Source organism: Copadichromis virginalis, linkage group LG8, assembly GCF_057382275.1.
Source record: "Copadichromis virginalis isolate Kocher_CV1m ecotype Utaka linkage group LG8, C_Virginalis_male_GT1.1, whole genome shotgun sequence".
Taxonomy (NCBI): Eukaryota; Metazoa; Chordata; class Actinopteri; order Cichliformes; family Cichlidae; genus Copadichromis; species Copadichromis virginalis.
Genome location: NC_140625.1, coordinates 8,437,915 through 8,455,291, shown reverse-complemented (window position 1 = coordinate 8,455,291; position 17,377 = coordinate 8,437,915). Strand labels below are relative to the sequence as shown.

Genomic DNA, 17,377 nt, shown 5'->3' with positions numbered 1-17,377 from the left:
ATCTTATCTGACATAATCAACAACTAATCTGTTTACAATTACCCATGATGCACACAAGCAGCAAATCCTTATGCCACAGAAGCTTACTATACCAAGAGATGCTTAAAAGTGGCTTTATTTCTTTTTTAAATGATAAATGAATCCTTCAAAAAATTTTGAACCGATTTTATGTTAGCCAATCAGTTAGTCTGGATCTAGATTATAGAGAAAAAAGTAATACAATGTACATACATCCATAATTTATGTCTTTAGAAGAATGCCAACAAATCCTGGATAAATACTGTATATTTACTGTAATTATGGATAATTAATGGATAATTACTGGGCAGACAGAGGAAATCCCAGACCTATGTTTTGATATATATATTTTTTAATTTTGGAAATTTGCATGCTGTGATTATTATTGATTACAGGGACAGCTTATGGCTGTTGAGGCTCTTTATCTCCATTAGTAAAAATGTACTAAAAGCAACATAAGAGTTAACCTTATAGGGAATGTAATCATCCATCCATTCTCTTCCACTTCTCCCGCTGTCTTAGAGCGAGAGGCAGGGTACACCCTGGACAGGTCGCCAGTCTGTCGCAGGGCAAAGACATAGACAACCACTCACATTCACACCTATGGGCAATTTAGAGTTTCCATTTAACGTATCCCCACTAACTGCATGTCATTGGACTGTGGGAGGAAGCTGGAGTACCTGGAGAGAACCCACACAAACACAGTGAGAACATGCAAACTCCACCCAGAAAGACCCCGGCAAGATGGTGGAATTGAACTCAGGACCTTCTTCCTGTGACGCAAGAGTGCTAACCACCGTTAGCACTTAATCCAATTTTCTTTTCCTGGTTGACTTTTTTCCTAACCCAGCTGCTAGTACTAGCAATCAGTGAGCTCCATCCATCACACTAACAGGGAGGAACGCTAATGGTGGCAAGAAAAGGTGGCCATACGTCTCCGACTCAGCCTCTGCTGCGTCTTCAGAGCCTCTTTGAAGATCAGTACACTCCATTTTGCAGCTGCTGTTTGTGTTATTCAAGGAAAGGTTCACGCCGCATACTGATAGCCTCCCTTCCTACAGGTAAAGACGGGCATCAACATGAAAAATAAGTACATTTTTTGCACCGTTGAGAAAGGCACTCAGTGAAAAGCAGATTTTTTTCCACATAAAATGTGACAAATTACTGCTCAGTATTAGAGTTTTATGTAAAATAGTTTTCTTTCATCAGTCTGAATCAAATGATGAGGTTATTATAGCGCAAAGCCTTCAGTGTTTGTAGTCGATGTTAAATTGCATGATTAGTTGGTGAAGAAGCACTTCAAAGAAGCAAACAGGTCCCTCTTATTGCAATTTAGGACTGCAAAATTACCCATAACACCAGTGGGCCTTTTAAACAGGATAAACACTGCTAGTTTATTAAAAATAATAATAAGAATAAAAAAATCTTAAAAGGAGCAAAGTACATATTGCTAGTTTTATGTGCTCTTTCTTTGATGTTATTAATAAAAAAGGTACTTTTGGCTTCTTTGTTGTAACAAAGTGTTTGTATCTATCCCTGGACTCAAACCAGCAACCTTCTTGTGGACCGTCACATAATTTTTCCAGTGCAGTAAATACTCCACAGCACACTGGTTCCTAATTTTGTGTCTTATGAACCATTTAAGAAACAATCATTTCACACAGAGTTCAACTGGTGACATTATTGTTACAAATAGACAAATAGAAATCAATCAAGCCTGAAGCAGAAAATCATCCAAGCAAGTGAGCTCATTCTTATTAATTACACACTTTAATTTGAGCAAATCATTGCTTGCCCACATCTCAGCGTTCAGCTCACAATTCTATTCTATGTTTCCACATTTTCATATATAAGAACTCTCAAACACAGGACGAGCACAAGGAAGTCACCTGAGACCTTTGGTAACAGGCTGTTATAACCACAGTAAAGAGGTGAAGTAACATTATTCGAGAATTTCTGCTGTGTTTTTATATAAAACTCTCATTTTCAAATCCTTTCAAATCCAAGGTAAGCAATTTTAACATTTAATAGTTAGAGTGGATATCTCATCAAAGGGCAAATATGCATGGACTTTTGAATTATAGTTTATTTATAATTCTGTTGAGGACTTCCAAGACATTAATGTTTTAACTGTGATGAAAGAAATGCATTTTAATAAACCTGTCAGCTCTGCTGTATGATTCCCCAAAGTTGATTTTAAAAAAGCATGTAGCACTGATTGACACTCAGTGCATTTTTACTTTCACTTTAAATATAGATAAAAGAGAGAATATAAATTATTTGATTTACTATTGCTGCCCTACATTTAAAAGAAATAAGCGTTCATTCAAGACACGAAACCACTGACAAATATCTAAACCGATCTGAGTTTTTCCTCAAATACACTTTCAGACTGCAAATGTTCTAATGTTCAAATTCATGTCTGTTCGCTAAACAATTAATATTGTGTCACTTTAAAAATGAAGCAGCAATCTGACAGCAGTTTAATACATAATAGTAAAACCACTAAAGTCAATTTTTCATGTGTCTGCATTACTTATAGATAACATGGAGATACTCACTCAACAAGTTAGAAAGTAAAATCAACTTGCATATTCATCACATGCTCTTTTTTATGTCTCATCCATCCAGAAAGTTGCAATTATGGTAGCCTACTTAGTGAGTTTATTTGCTATGATGTCTCAACCAATATCAGCAAACATGGAAACTGTTTTTGTACTTTGTACTGCCGTTATAATTATAATTTTAAATGTTATATTTGGAAAGTAGTTTGAAAGAAGAACCTAATCTAACATTTGCCTCTATATTGTCAACTCCCGAAGAAGCAGTAAACCTGAAATCAGTGGCACATGTCACATGACCATATATCTATACGTATATTGAGAGAGATACATTATTTAAAAATGAAAAAAAATAAATAAAGGGCAGGGATAGCTCCATGGGTAGAGTGGTGGCCCCATGATCGGAAGGTCAGGGGTTTGAATCCACTGAACGGCTGAGGTAGCCCTGAGCAAGGTACCGTCCCTACACAGTGCCCATGGGGACTAACACATACACATTACTATTTCAATCTATGTGGATAAAGGTCTTTCTGAAATTTAATATTAGTGGTAGTTTTAGCATTACTAACCAGGAACTGGATCTCTCAAAATAAGAAAAAATGTTTTCTCTAATGATTTTTTCCTTTTTCTTTTTTTTTTTTGCTTTAAAACAGACAAACTTATACTGAAATATAAACATGTGAAATACAGTTGGAGATTTACACCACCGGTCAAAATGTTAAAATGCCCCAATTTTTCCAGTTATTTAATGCAATTCAAGTTGTTCCCCCAAACTGCTCCCCCTCAAAAAAAAAATCAGAATTATACAAAAAGGCTTTTTTCAGGGACCGGTAGTGTAAATAAAAATCACTGTTGCGTAAGCTAATTTGAAATGAAGAGTCTAAACACGAGCATGAGCTATTTTGTTTTACAAGCTGTATTCTTTTTGTATTTAGTTTTTGCGTTTTGAGTTCAGTTTGTGGCAAAATAGTTCAGCTCTGGAAGCTTAAAAAGTGCTACGATTACTGGCACTTTATTGTACCCCGCAAGCACCTCACATTCCTCTTCAGCAATGTCACAAGTCAATTAAAATAATAAAGTAAATATGGCCTCTGCTTTTATGAGAAAAACAAAAGGGAATGAGTGCTGGGAGTTAAGATTATTTATGCTGACAACACAAAATTCACAAGCAGATTATAAACAAACAGCAGTTAATTAATAACTGAATTAACTATTACTTAGTTATAGTATAGTTATAGGCACACATTTACCGCCGTTTCTCTCTGATGTATGACTGACAGGTTATTAACTTAATTAACTTATTGGACTTGACAAAACTGTGACTTGTTGACCTCTGAGTAGTGTTTAATAGTGCAAGGCCTCTTGCAGAGCAAACCTGTCTATTTGACTGATTTATTTTTTTTCATCATTAATATTCCAACAACTTATTTGAAGCGAGAAAGAAAATCAATATGTACATTCAATGAGCGTTCCAGCTGACGCACTACAAAACAGCCTGAGCTGGGAAACAGGCTTTTGTGTAATGAGCTTTTAAAAAAAAGCTGCATTGTTGGTATTCTGTGGAGCTCAGCAGCAGGTGGGTGAATTGTAAATTCAGAGTGACTATACATACATGGTTTACTGCTACACCTCGTGTAACATTTACAGCTTGCTGGCATCCCTAAACGACTCTCCTGCTCTCTGACACAGACAGACATGCACACTTTATATTGATCATCATATGGTTGTTGTTTAAATGAGTGTCTGATGTATGAACTATTCTTATTTTTTATTTGTATTGATGCACAGTTCACACCACAAACAGACAACCATGAGTTTGGTCTGACAAGGCTGCTGAGTAGTGCATTCACTTCATCTTCTTATGTCTGTGGAGTTTCTTCTGCTACCTCGCAAACAATGGTCTCTACTTCAATACAAAGACCTGGAAGGGGGGGAACAGTGATTCCACCTTTAGGACAAACACAATTAAGTGTTTTGCCAGTGAACGCATTAATCAATTCTTAGGCAGTGACAGTAATGTCTCAATACGAGCTAGAGTAGCAACACAAGTGTATTGAAGTGATGTTATCGATCACAAGAGCCATGATTTTCTTTCCTTTTCATTCATTGACATTTTAGTTTTTTGGGTAAGTTAATATAACAACAAAGGGGCCAATAAATTGTACAGCAGTGCATCCTACACCAACTGTTTATTATTCAGTTTAGATGCCGATAGATAAATGAATAAGTGTTATATTGACACAAATGGACCGGGTGCCTCTTCCAAAGTTTACTTACACATGTTCAGAGTGCAACACGTGAGTGGACTGTTAAATCATGTCTGTAAATAGGGATTGTTGGCTCAGTGGACGTGGACTAGCGATTTTTTCTTCTTGATCGAATGTAAAGTATAAACTTTAAATATTTAGCAGAGTTCCTAACAATCGATGCTGAGGTCGTTACAAAAAAGAAAAAACAATACAAAAATGAATACATCAGTGTACTGCACATTATTCTAGCTTTTGTAAAAAGTAATGTAGTTTGTTACTTAATTACCCACTGGTGAAAATATTTCATTACACTACTCCCTATACTACTGTCATGTTACTCCGTTACGTGAACTGAAATGCACTGTCACAATGCTACCACTTACGAGGCTGCGGTGTTACAGGCCTGACTGCTTGTCATTGTTACTCAATACAGTAACATAAAGTACTAACGAGTTATTCAATGATCTTCAGCATTGCCTGTTGAAGATCAAATCAAATCAAATCAAAATTTATTTATATAGCACATATTAAAACAACAGTGTTGACCATAGTGCTTCACAGTCAATAAAAACATGAGACAGTTAAAACAAACAATAAAAGAGGACAACAAACAATAGGTAACAACGCAACAAGCTAAAACAGCCAACTAGACAGAATCAAAAGCCAAAGTAAAAAAATAAGTTTTAAGACGTAATTTAAAAGACTGGATAGACTCAGCAGTTATTCCAGAGTCTGGGTGCCACGGATGCAAAGGCCCGGTCGCCTCTCGACTTCATTCGAGTCCTAGGTTGTGCTAGGAGCCTGTGGTTGGACGATCTAAGTGCTCTGTTGGGATTGTATGAATGGAGTAAATCAGAAAGATAACTGGGCGCTAAATTATTCAAAATATTAAAAGTGAACAAAAGAATTTTAAAATCTATACGATATTTAACAGGGAGCCAATGTAATTTGGCTAAAATTGGAGTTATGTGTTCATGAATTCTCGTACCTGTTAAAAGACGCGCAGCTGCATTTTGAATTAACTGGAGCCGGGAAAGAGAGGAGTGTTGGAGGCCCGAGTAGAGGGAGTTACAGTAGTCCAAGCTGGATGTAATAAATGCGTGGATAAGCTTTTCAAGGTCCTTTAAAGGAAGGAACGGCTTTGCTTTGGAAATCTGACCAGGTTCTGGTTAGCATACACTCAGCTTTAACATCACCCTGGATTCTTTGCTAGCTTTGTATTTAACACAGAGCTGCATGTAAAAAAAAGATGTTAGCAGCACAGTACAATTACTTTTCAAAGTTTACATTTTCTAGTGTCAGAAGAAAAAGGCACATTTGATGTTTGCTTTTTGTTTTTGTTTTTTTCTTTCTGTCCAATCATCTGACAGATAAATGAAAAAACTTTATAGTGCAGGTAACATGATTGTATATAATGACTGCATTTATTCCAGTAATTCATTATATTACTGTATTAGCTAAAAATGTCATGTGATTACGTTAATCCACTGTGGATGATCACAGTATTGGACAATGATTAATTGTGCTGATAAAGTTTACCACTTAGATTAGCATGCTGCTATATAGTAATTATTTAGTCATGACCCAAACAACTGAAGAACTTTTCAGTCACTGGCTACACTTAAAAAAAGGCTCAATGGTGCCACTAATACAACAACCAGTGAAGCTGGACTATATGCTGCCATATGCTACTACTAGCAGGCTAATACCATGATACATTAGTATCTTTGTATCATGTCGCCTAAAATTCAAAGTTGGCATGAATGCGACGATCAAGATGTTTCAAATTAAACAGCATTGTTTTTCAACCATCCCGGTGGCATTACAAGTGAAGTCTTCTGAAAGCACGCCAAAATATCCATATCCAATAACTATTTATTTATTTCAGTCTTTACTAAACTGGTGGACTGTTGAAACAACCAAATAATATCGTTGCCATACTGAAAAGTCCAAGTTAAATCAAACTGCCAAATGAATTTTAGACAAAGTTTTCAAGCTCAGTTGACAGCAAGGTCAAGAGCAACATGAACCCAAATTTATTACTGCCCTTAACTATCGTTTATCATTAGCATCATTAGCGGGTGCTTAGTCAGCCCTGTAAAAGTTCTGTGGTGCAACTATTGCTCATGATTTAGGAAAACATTTCATCATCATAATAAAATATTTTTTCATCACTTAGAGTCAACAAGAAAACCTGAGCAGAAGCTTCTAGGTGCTGCGCTGCCTGTTACAGAAAGCTTTGCTTCCAGGTCACAGCTGATGTTGTTCACATACATATTCCTGCAGGCACATATTCATTCAGGAACTCAAACCAGAGCCACAAAAATGACTGTAACAGTCACTCAATGAAAAGCAAAGATTGTATTCTGGGTATTCAATTAAGTTCCAGATCTTAAACAATGTATTGGATGCACAGTTGTAGCAAAAAGAGAAAAACAGACATAGTGCTGGCACGAACTGATAAAGAAGAAGACTGCTTATTTGAATTCAATTTAACACCCCTAGAAAAGAAATAACCGATACATAGTCGTCGTCTTTGTTGTGGAGGGAAAAAAATAACAACCGTTTTGCAGATATAAACCACAATAAAGGCGAAGAGTATTTATCAGTGAGTGCAGGCATTCAGTCTGTTTACATTGATGGAAGGTTATAGCTAAAATGTGTTTTTGCCCCACAACAAAGAAAAACACTCTTGATCATTAAAAAAGAAGCCGTATTGTTTGAATTCAATTTACGTTCCCAAGCAAAACTTCATGTCCTGTGGTTTGTACTCACCCGGGATGTTGTGGATAGTGATGGCTAGGATGAGGAGAAGAACTCGCCGCCAGCTGCTGCCTCTCTGTTCAGCCACTTCCTGTTGTTTACTTCCTGTTTCATGTCCATCCGAGTTGCTCGAAGGAAGTCCTTTCCTTCTCTGGTAGACGTCTCCATTCTCAATTTTATCTGTTTAACAGAGGATAACAAACATTAGACAGCACTTCTTTTTCACCACTCAAAGTACTTTCACACTGCAGGCCACATCCACCCATTAACACAGGATTCATTTGAATTCTATGTGTTTACTGCAAAGCCCTTTAATTACCAGAAACAGATGGACTGATTGGTTTTCAGCCGAGGGTCTAACTACCAACCTCCAGATTGGTGCACCTCCCGAGCCAGAGCTGAACCCAATAGAATTTGGTGGAATTGCAATTATTAAAAGTTTAGCACATAAATAAATAAAAAACTCAGAAGAACTCAAAGAATCCCTTTTTTAAGAAACACCGACATGCACACTGGGATTACAATCTTTCAACCTGCCTACAAGTGTTGCTTCCAAACATGGCTGGGAGACTTGTTTAAGTACTTTTTGACCGCAGGCTGGCTTTAATTGCTTGGTGGATTGCCCCACAGCGCCAGACACCCTTCTCTTTGACTGTGGCTATTCTTGTGACTTTTCCTGAAACAAAAAACTTTGAGGAAACCTTGTCCAGCAATCAGCGAGGCGTGAGGACGTGTAAAAGTAGGAAGGGAGGGTTTCCTCATTAACATTCGGCTTCTTCATTGTTCCCTCTTATTTTTCATTATTCATCCATTTCATAGTGGCAGGGTCGACCGCAGCCCTCATCCTTCCTGATATGGCTTAAATGATACTCCTAATTATGGCATATGGCAGCAGATTTTAACCCTATCTTTGACTACGATCATAAAGAATAGGTAGGGTTGGTAGAGAAGGATTGGGAGTCAGCATTCACAGCTCTTTCTTGATTTCAGTCACACGTTGAAGCCTTGTTTATATAACACTCAGATGGTCGCTTGGATTTACAACAAATCTGCTGTAGAGTTGATCCTTGATTTCAATAGAACAAAGGTGTCAAGAGGTGCATCCTATAAAGACACTCAGAACTACATTAATCAGGCTAATTAAGGTCTTTGAAATGCCAATCAGCGCTTATGTGAGTCTGAATGTCAACGTTTCAAACACAGAATCCTTATAATTGTGACTCACGTGAACATGCACTTAGTTTTCTGTTATTCAACGAAAACTTGCGGTGATGCGCGACACATAGGAAGCAATTACCCACAAGATCAAAGGACAACTTAAATGACAAATGGGTTTATTACAGAGAAGATCATCTGCCTTGGCTGGCTGCTTCAAGCCTGATTAGCACGTCAGTCACCAAATTTGTATTTACAGGCTGACAGATGAAAAGTAAAACTTTCATTAAAAGAAAAATGCTCAGGATTTGTCGCATATCAGTCCAATTACCAGCAATACAACATCTGTCAGTGTCATAAACCAAAGTTATGGCCCAAGACAATTTAATTTGCACAAAACTCCTGATGAAGGTTACGCAGACGGAGCAAATTACATTATGTTGTTATAAAAAAACCAAAATAAGCCCAAAATGGACAGACGCCATCAAACAGCTGAAAAATGTTGGGTACAGCATGAACATAATGATGATTAGCTGACTAAATGGTGCAATGCTTTTAATATTTTATAGGTTTCCAATCAAAGGAGACTGTCTAGAAGCAGAGGCGCTGTAGATGCACTAGGAATGGTTTAAATTACCAAAACCCCTCCCTGCTCTTCTCGTGAAATGCCATGAGAGATGCCCTCGAGTGGATAATTCAGTTTGCAGTGTTTAGTCTCGGCCGCCCTCCCCATCCCTGCATCGGTCTCTTTTTTTTTTCACCTACATTGCTGAACACAAGCAATTGACCTCTATTAATGTGTTCCAAGTGTCTTGTTCTTACTATGTAGGGGGCTGTAAATTGCAATTATTGGTGAGTAAAGGTCAAACAATCTGGACTTTAGCTTGCAGTGCACTCTCTGTAACAACCTCAGCCAAGCAGAAGGGAAATTCGCTGTGTATTTCTCACCCATTTAACTTCCCAAACTATTTGACTACTGGAAATTTTCATGATTTAAAAAAAAACATTTTTTAGCTGAACACAAATACCCAAATATGCACAAGTGCCACAAGATAATTGTCTTAATAAAGATAATCTTCTCTTCTACTCTAAATGTTATGATTCAATACATATATGTATATTAGACAGGGTGTATACTCTGAAAGTTTCTACTCAAGTCTTTTTTCTTTTTCTGCTCCTTGTTAAACACAACTATGTCTGGTTTGTTGGCCAGAAGCTGCTTCTCTCAATCGCATCTATAAAAAAATAACTCAAATACCAAAAATCCACTTTGGACACTAAATAAGCCATTTCTAGTTTTGTCCTTAGTTGAGATACTTCCTTGATGTGTGTGGCCAAACTTTTGACTGTGTGTGTATTTAATTAATTAAACTTCACACAAAAAGAAAGATATGAGTAAACCTATTAGGGTTGGTAGTGGCGAACATGAATGAATACATGGTTACGGATGTGACTGGCATTCGAACCCCTAAATTTGCTAGTAGCTGCTTTCATCAGCCCTCTGATTGCCATTCATGGCCTTGATACTGATAGGGCTCACTGTCTTTAATAAAATATTTAACCAGAACCTATTCTGACCAACATAATCACTCTTTGTATCAGTCTTTTAGCTCATTTGGTCTACCAAAGAAGAAACCATGAAATGACCCTTTGTACGTTCAATAGGGATCCTGTCAGATTGTACCCCTTTAAAATTTAGCTATTTACAGTTTGAGACAGAGTTAAAAAAAAAGAAAAAAGAATGAGGCAGGTGGAAGAATACATCGTGGATAAATATCTCTCAAGGTTACTTGCTAACTAAGGGCATAAAGGTGCCTGGTGACTGAGAGTATGCAGATATACTTTTCATCAGTATTCCCTTAGAAAGGACTGTTCTCCACAAGGACACACACGTTGACCTGCCATTATTGGACTTGAATGAAGTGAAAATAAAAAGACTCGCTGCTCCACAGAAATGCCTGCTGTCCTAGTAAAAAAAAAAAACAAAAAAAAACACCAACCAACCACGAAATGCAGTTTATTTTGTGAACATTTCACTTTTTCAAGATTGTACACAAAAAGCCTGTAGCAGCAGAGGCAGTTGTTTCCTGAAGGCCAAAACTTTGAATACTATTGCAGCCACAAAAGGATTCATAAAGAAAGCAAATACAGCACTGAAAATCTGACCTGATTATAGCCATAGTAAACGAATGTTCAGTCATCATTACAGATGTTGTAAAAGTCTATAAATCATCACAGTTTTTAGACTTGTTGCTTGCACAGCTAACAAGTAGACAGGGGGCGCCATTTTTGCATGATGATGCTAAAGAAACTTTCACGCCTGATTTGAACTGTGAAGCAAATTTGTCATTCCGCCTTAAATCCATCAAGCCTTCTTCATGAACATCTCCGATTTCCAAAAACATTTATGGTAGGAAACTTTGAACATAATAATGGCTGCTATAAAATCTCCATATACCATACTGATATCCATCCATCCTCTTCCACTTATCCTTATCAGGATAAGTGGAAGGGCTGGATACACAATACACAGCTAAAATTTCACAGCACTGATTCTATATGTTCAAACTGTACCATAAAGGTTTTTGCCAAGTTGGAGATAGTGAAGCAGGAAATGTTCTAAAAATTGGCTGTTTAGCCACCAGTGCTGTCCATCAGCCTCCTATTGCTGCAAATGTATGTACTCCATCGTATAAATGTGAAAATCCTCGGTGAGTTACTTCTCGAGTTACCACATTCACAAGATTTTCAGAAAACTTGAGCAAGATTCAAACTCATCCAAGATTTTTGGTAGATGCACACCTATGATACCACAGATGTTACGGTATCCGTTTGAAAATTTCACGTCACCTTGTTCTCGTGTTCACAAAAGTTGGGTGTCCAAACTGTCTGCCCACGTGCCTGCTACCCCGTGTGGTGACAACAACAGCATCATAAAACAACACAATAATAAAAATTAGATAGTACTTATCGATGCTATACATCTGCAAATACTGACATTTATATAAACAGCTATGGCTAGAAAGGAAAAACCTCCTTCTCTCCCGTGGAGTCCCAGAAAGTAATACAATATTCCAGGAATGTTACGTTTTGGGTCTCCTGTTTGTCATTCAGGCAGCAGATCTGAGACTACTTGGCTTGGGCACATGTTGTGTGACAGAATCCTGAGACTGAGAAAAAAAAGAGAGACTACACGGTTTGTCACAGTTTTCATCCGGAGGTAGGAAGAGTTGCCTCCTGTTGCTGTAGCAGCAGATGAGTCAGGACGTGACGGTGCCACTGCCTCATCTGCTGCTCCATGCCAAGTTAATGAAGAGTGTGGGTCTTCAAGGAGCAAGCTGGGTTAGCTAAGTGGCTTTCAAAGATTTTGGTCACACCCGTTATGGCAACAAGTATTTCTGAGGCGCAACTTAGCACAGCATAACATGTCACTGTAGTCAAGTCATTCCAAAACATATCTGCTGTTCTCATCATTCGAGGACAGGAGGGGAGACGGGAGAGAGGATGACTGAGATGAGAAAACAAAAACAGCTGTTTGGAGAGGTGAGGGAGAGGAGCGTATCAGATCGATAAGATACACAATTTGACAGCAACTGTTTGTCAAATCTGTGGCATTTCAAAAGAAGCCTCAATTTGCAGAAGTGAACAAAGCACCGGCACCTCACATTGAAGGTCTTAGTTTTTCCTCGGGGGTTTTGATCTTGCTGCTGGAAATAAAAAGCTGAATGAACGCTCACTTTCTTTCTCTCTCTCTCGCTCTATTTATGATTCATTTTTGTGAAAAGCAGCTGACACACCTGATTGAAACCTTTTTTTGTATAGTGCAGCGTCTCACATCTTATAACAATTTTACTCTGAAATAACCTGAAAATGGTACAGTGATCAGTGGAAATAATCTTCGAGCGCGACACAGAGAATCAAATTAAAAGAAACGCAATGACAGCCAATCAAAATAACAACACATTGTAAGAGGCACAAAAGAAAACTGACAACACAATTGGGCAGGTTAACACAGGGCCTGAGAGGTCTTCATTATGGCAGTGAGCAGCCTCTCATGCTGTCTGAATATCAGTCCATAATGGTTTGCTTTAGCCATCGGCTGTTCTTTACTTCTCACTCGGACACGCCACACATTTGCACTACCGAATAACACTTTTGGCCTTTTCGGGATGTATCTGCTAACACTGCGAAAACTATATAGTTCATTTACTTGCTTGCTTGATAAACTGTCACAAGAGAAGCAATGATGTGCATTGCAAGTATCTAGAGGAAACCCTCCATACTAATTTAAATATTGCTCATTGTTGCTCAAGTCACTGGCCTGTAACACCTCTTACAACATATCCAGGATATCGTCTGATTCATCTTCACATAAAATCAACCATCATGAAAGGTGGTCACATAAACATGACTATAGTACAACCAACCACTGTGATAATGCCTTGCTGCTGCGTGTCACTGTGTGTAACAGGAAAGATGCTGGATAGCATTACTGTGCTTTTACTTATACAAATGATGCCGAAAGATGCATCAGCACTGCTGCCCCTTCATTAAGATACAAGAAGATCTAACTTTAATTAGAAGTCTATGTAGTGTGGATGAAATTACAATTGCCTTGTTCATTAAGAAGCAACACCAGCAAAGTTTTGTGGTATAAGAGCAAGTAACAAATATAAAAGCATATGCTAATTAAAATCTGTTAGTAATCTTGTAAATCTTATATATGGTCAGCGAGTACAAGGCCCTGTTTTAGGATTATATTATATCATATGCTTCCATGCTTTCATTGTGCTTCCAGAACAATGAAAGGGATTTAAAATTGCTTGCAAAACAGATTGGAACACACTCCAATCTGACACACTGGGCAGTTTTGAAAAATGTGAATCAGCACATAGATTTTGAACTCTATTTTCATTGGTTTTATAGCTTTGGGCTACTGTTAAATACATTACAGACATTATAAAGAAGTAGAGATATAGACAGAAAAGATAAACAATGAAAGACAAAGAAACAGCAGGAGGACAAACCGGCCAGAAACATAGAGGTCAGGTCAGGTCAGCTAGTTGTGTGGAAAGCACGCTTCATTTCTCTTAGTGAAACGTCACAGATGAGTTGTTTTGTGTTAAGAATTTTCTGAGATGTGGATCTTTCTGTGCCATGTATTTTTTTTTAAAATTTGGTTTATTTTGTTATTTTTTTCCTCAGTCTTTGTCAGATAGTCTACGTACCTTGAGTCATTTCCCAGCCCCCTGTGCTACTCTCACTGCTTTATAGTCCCCTGTCTATTTATGCTTTCTGTTGTTGGTCTTTCATGCATTTTTCATATATAGACTGTTAAGCTTCTTGGCCTTTTGCTTTTGTAAAATCAGCATCTTCAATAAAATATGTGTTGAGTTTTGCACCAAGTCAGTGTCTCTGTTTGGGTTTCTCTTATCTATAACACAAGCTAACAGGTCTCACACAGGTCTCTGACAACCTTCCATTAGTGAGACAGCAGACTAAATTACTGGCATTACTAACTCCAATGTAAATACTGATATTAACACACAAAGACATACAGTATACACATATGACATACACTAGAAAACAGAATATCCTACAAATTGTGATTATTATTATTTAGATGCAGTAATGCATTAATTAGCACATATTCATCTTTCCTCTCTCTCTCTCTCACACACACACACGCTGTGACTCGGTCTCTTCATCCTGCAACGTGGCAATCAGATTCTGATTCAGATTTGCGTCGTCCTCTATGCAGTATCTACAAATAGCTATGTTGTCCTTGTGGTTAAAGGGCTTAAGCTGAATAGTGTGAAGCCAGACTCTGTCCATGTGCATACATGAAAAGCCAGAAACTGGAAGAGCAGCAGCTGCGCATCACACTCCAGAGCCAGTTACAACACAGAGAAGATTAAATCAGGGTGAAGCAGCATGATAGGTGGAGTTGGGGTGCAGGAGGGTGACAAAGTAGCTTGCAGAATTGCAGCAACTTGGGGCAAATTAAAACAAATATAGACTCCAATCTGGCGCAGTAGATAGATTTGGTAAATACAGTGGCTTGATACATGATTCCAAACATTTTTTACAAATAAATAACTGCAAAGTGGGGTGTGCATAATTATTCAGCCCCCTGAGTCAATACTGTAGAACCACCTTTTGCTGCAATTACAGCTGCCAGTCTTTTAGGGAATGTCTCTACCAGCTTTGCACATCTAGAGACTGAAATCTTTGCCCATTCTTCTTTGCAAAACAGCTCCAGCTCAGTCAGATTAGATGGACAGTGTTTGTGAACAGCAGTTTTCAGATCTTTTTATGTTTAGGGTCGTTGTCCTGCTGGAAGGTGAACCTCCGCCCCAGTCTCAAGTCTTTTGCAGAACCCAAGAGGTTTTCTTCCAAGATCGCCCTGTATTTGGCTCCATCCATCTTCCCATCAACTCTGACCAGCTTCCCTGTCCCTGCTGAAGAGAAGCACCCCCAGAGCATGATGCTGCCACCACCATATCTGACAGTGGGGACGGTGTGTTCAGAGTGATGTGCAGTGTTAGTTTTCCACACATAGCGTTTTGCATTTTGGTCTCATCTGACCAGAGCACCTTCTTCCACATGTTTGCTGTGTCCCCACATGGCTTGTGGCAAACTGCAAACGGGACTTCTTCTGGTTTTCTGTTAACAATGCCTTTCTTCTTGCCACTCTTCCATAAAGGCCAACTTTGTGCAGTGCACGACTAATAGTTGTCCTATGGACAGATTCCCCCACCTGAGCTGTAGATCTCTGCAGCTCGTCCAGAGTCACCATGGGCCTCTTGGCTGCATTTCTGATCAGCGCCCTCCTTGTTCGGCCTGTGAGTTTAGGTGGACGGCCTTGTCTTTGTACACTGAAAAAAAGGGACTGGCCATCTCTTGGATTTATGTAAGCATCTTGCATGTATTTAACCCAATTACCTCATGTTTTAAAGATAAATGTAACTATATAGTGTAAAAACTACATGATATGCAGAAAGGGTGTATTAAATTGTTCATATCATGTTCAGGTGAAGTAAGTCAATAAGATAGCAACGTTAAATCTCGTGAAACCACGCGTGATTTCATCTCGCGGGCTTTCGATCGTGGTTCAAAAAGGCATCCATCTCAGTCAAGTCGAGCAGCCAACTCTACGTTTTTGGTATTTCTTGATTTTTTGAATTAATATTTACCATATTTCAGCCAAATGTAGTTAAACGTCTAGAGTGTCGCCTTGTAACATGCTAAAAAAGAGCCGTTAGCTTATTTGCTGTTTTATCTGTTGTCAAAGAATTGGCGCTTTTTCATTTGAATTTGTCTTTGGCACAAGAGCCGTAATATCACATTAAACCTAATTATGAGGCACTCATAACATAATTTGGTTTTCTGTGTGAATAGATTTGCCAACTGACTCTTCAGTTACATTGTGTATTTACTGCACCGTGGTGTTAGTGAGATTTTGGACATTGAACAGCTTTAGCTAATATCATCAGCGGCATTATGCTAGCTTACATCCCTACCCCTCCTGCCCTCACCTGCTGTCCTTTTGTTTTTGTTTTTTTTGCTGCACATTGAGAGATGACCTCTATTCTGCATTTCACCAGGAGTCAGCTGATGGATTGTGGGTTCAAGGTGTTATGGTAAGAAAGTATATTCTATTTTCGCTTAAGGTTTCTGTAACTTAATTATAATAGGTTTTGTATAATTATTAGGTGCATGCATACACAAATAGACCACCCTATTAATACAACTGAGAAATCCAAAATCTGCCATAGGTTTAACTTATACCTGTATGTATTGTCAGAAAGGTGATTACTGGACTCACATTAATGCACACTTGAACTAAAATGAGGTTGTAACTTGTGGGTTCTTGGGTTGCAAATCAGAAACAAACATCTTTGGATTTTTTTAATCCCATAAGATCTGGAAACACAGTTTTTATTCAACAAAACATTACTGATTAACCAAGCACAGTGCCTGCTGTTATTTCAAAATAATTTTATGTCATTTCAGATAAAATGAAGCATTCCAGTGTGTTGGGTGTGTAATCAGGCAGCGGAGGCGACGTCTGGGTTCAACACTTTATTTTAGGCTTTACAGCGGAGCTCCATCTTGTTCTCACTCTCTACTTTCTTCTTCTCCTCTTTCTCTTACCCAGCCTCATTAGCGACACCCCTGGTCTGACAGGGTAACAGCATGTACTAATTTTCTTCCCTTATTATAGAACCTTGTAAACACAACATCTCCCCCTTTTCTCAAATAATACTCTTTCCCTTGTAGCACAACATGAAACATTCGACAGCCTTTTACTTTTGAGGGAATTAGTAACTTCAGAATAGTATTATATATATATCCTGATAAAAGAACTGTAATGGCAAAGTAAACGTGCCCCGGATCAACCCTGAATCAACAGTAACAACCATGTGCCCTCTTCTCAGCTTATCAGAAGTCACAGCTGGAATTAAAGATAACTAATGAAACTCAAATGCACTTTCCCTTCACAGTCATTTCTCACATCTGCATATTTCTCCTTTCTTTGTACCTCTGAACTATTTCATAACAAAGTCTTTTGTCCATCTTGGTGGTTGTCTGTCCCTCTGCAGTGTGGGACGTGTAGCAGTCTGTGCT

The 17,377-nt window shown here is 38.3% G+C and overlaps 1 protein-coding gene across 3 annotated transcripts in view; it reads right to left on the bottom strand.

Annotated features, from left to right (window-relative positions):
- slc39a11 (solute carrier family 39, member 11) overlaps positions 1 to 17,377 on the bottom strand; it is a 197,089-nt gene that overhangs the window by 10,173 nt on the left and 169,539 nt on the right. For all 3 annotated transcript variants that reach the window (XM_085465569.1, XM_085465568.1, XM_085465570.1), the window contains exon 6: positions 7,604 to 7,771. In XM_085465569.1, coding sequence (XP_085321695.1) covers positions 7,604 to 7,771 — 168 coding nt within the window. The remainder of the gene's footprint in view (positions 1 to 7,603; positions 7,772 to 17,377) is intronic.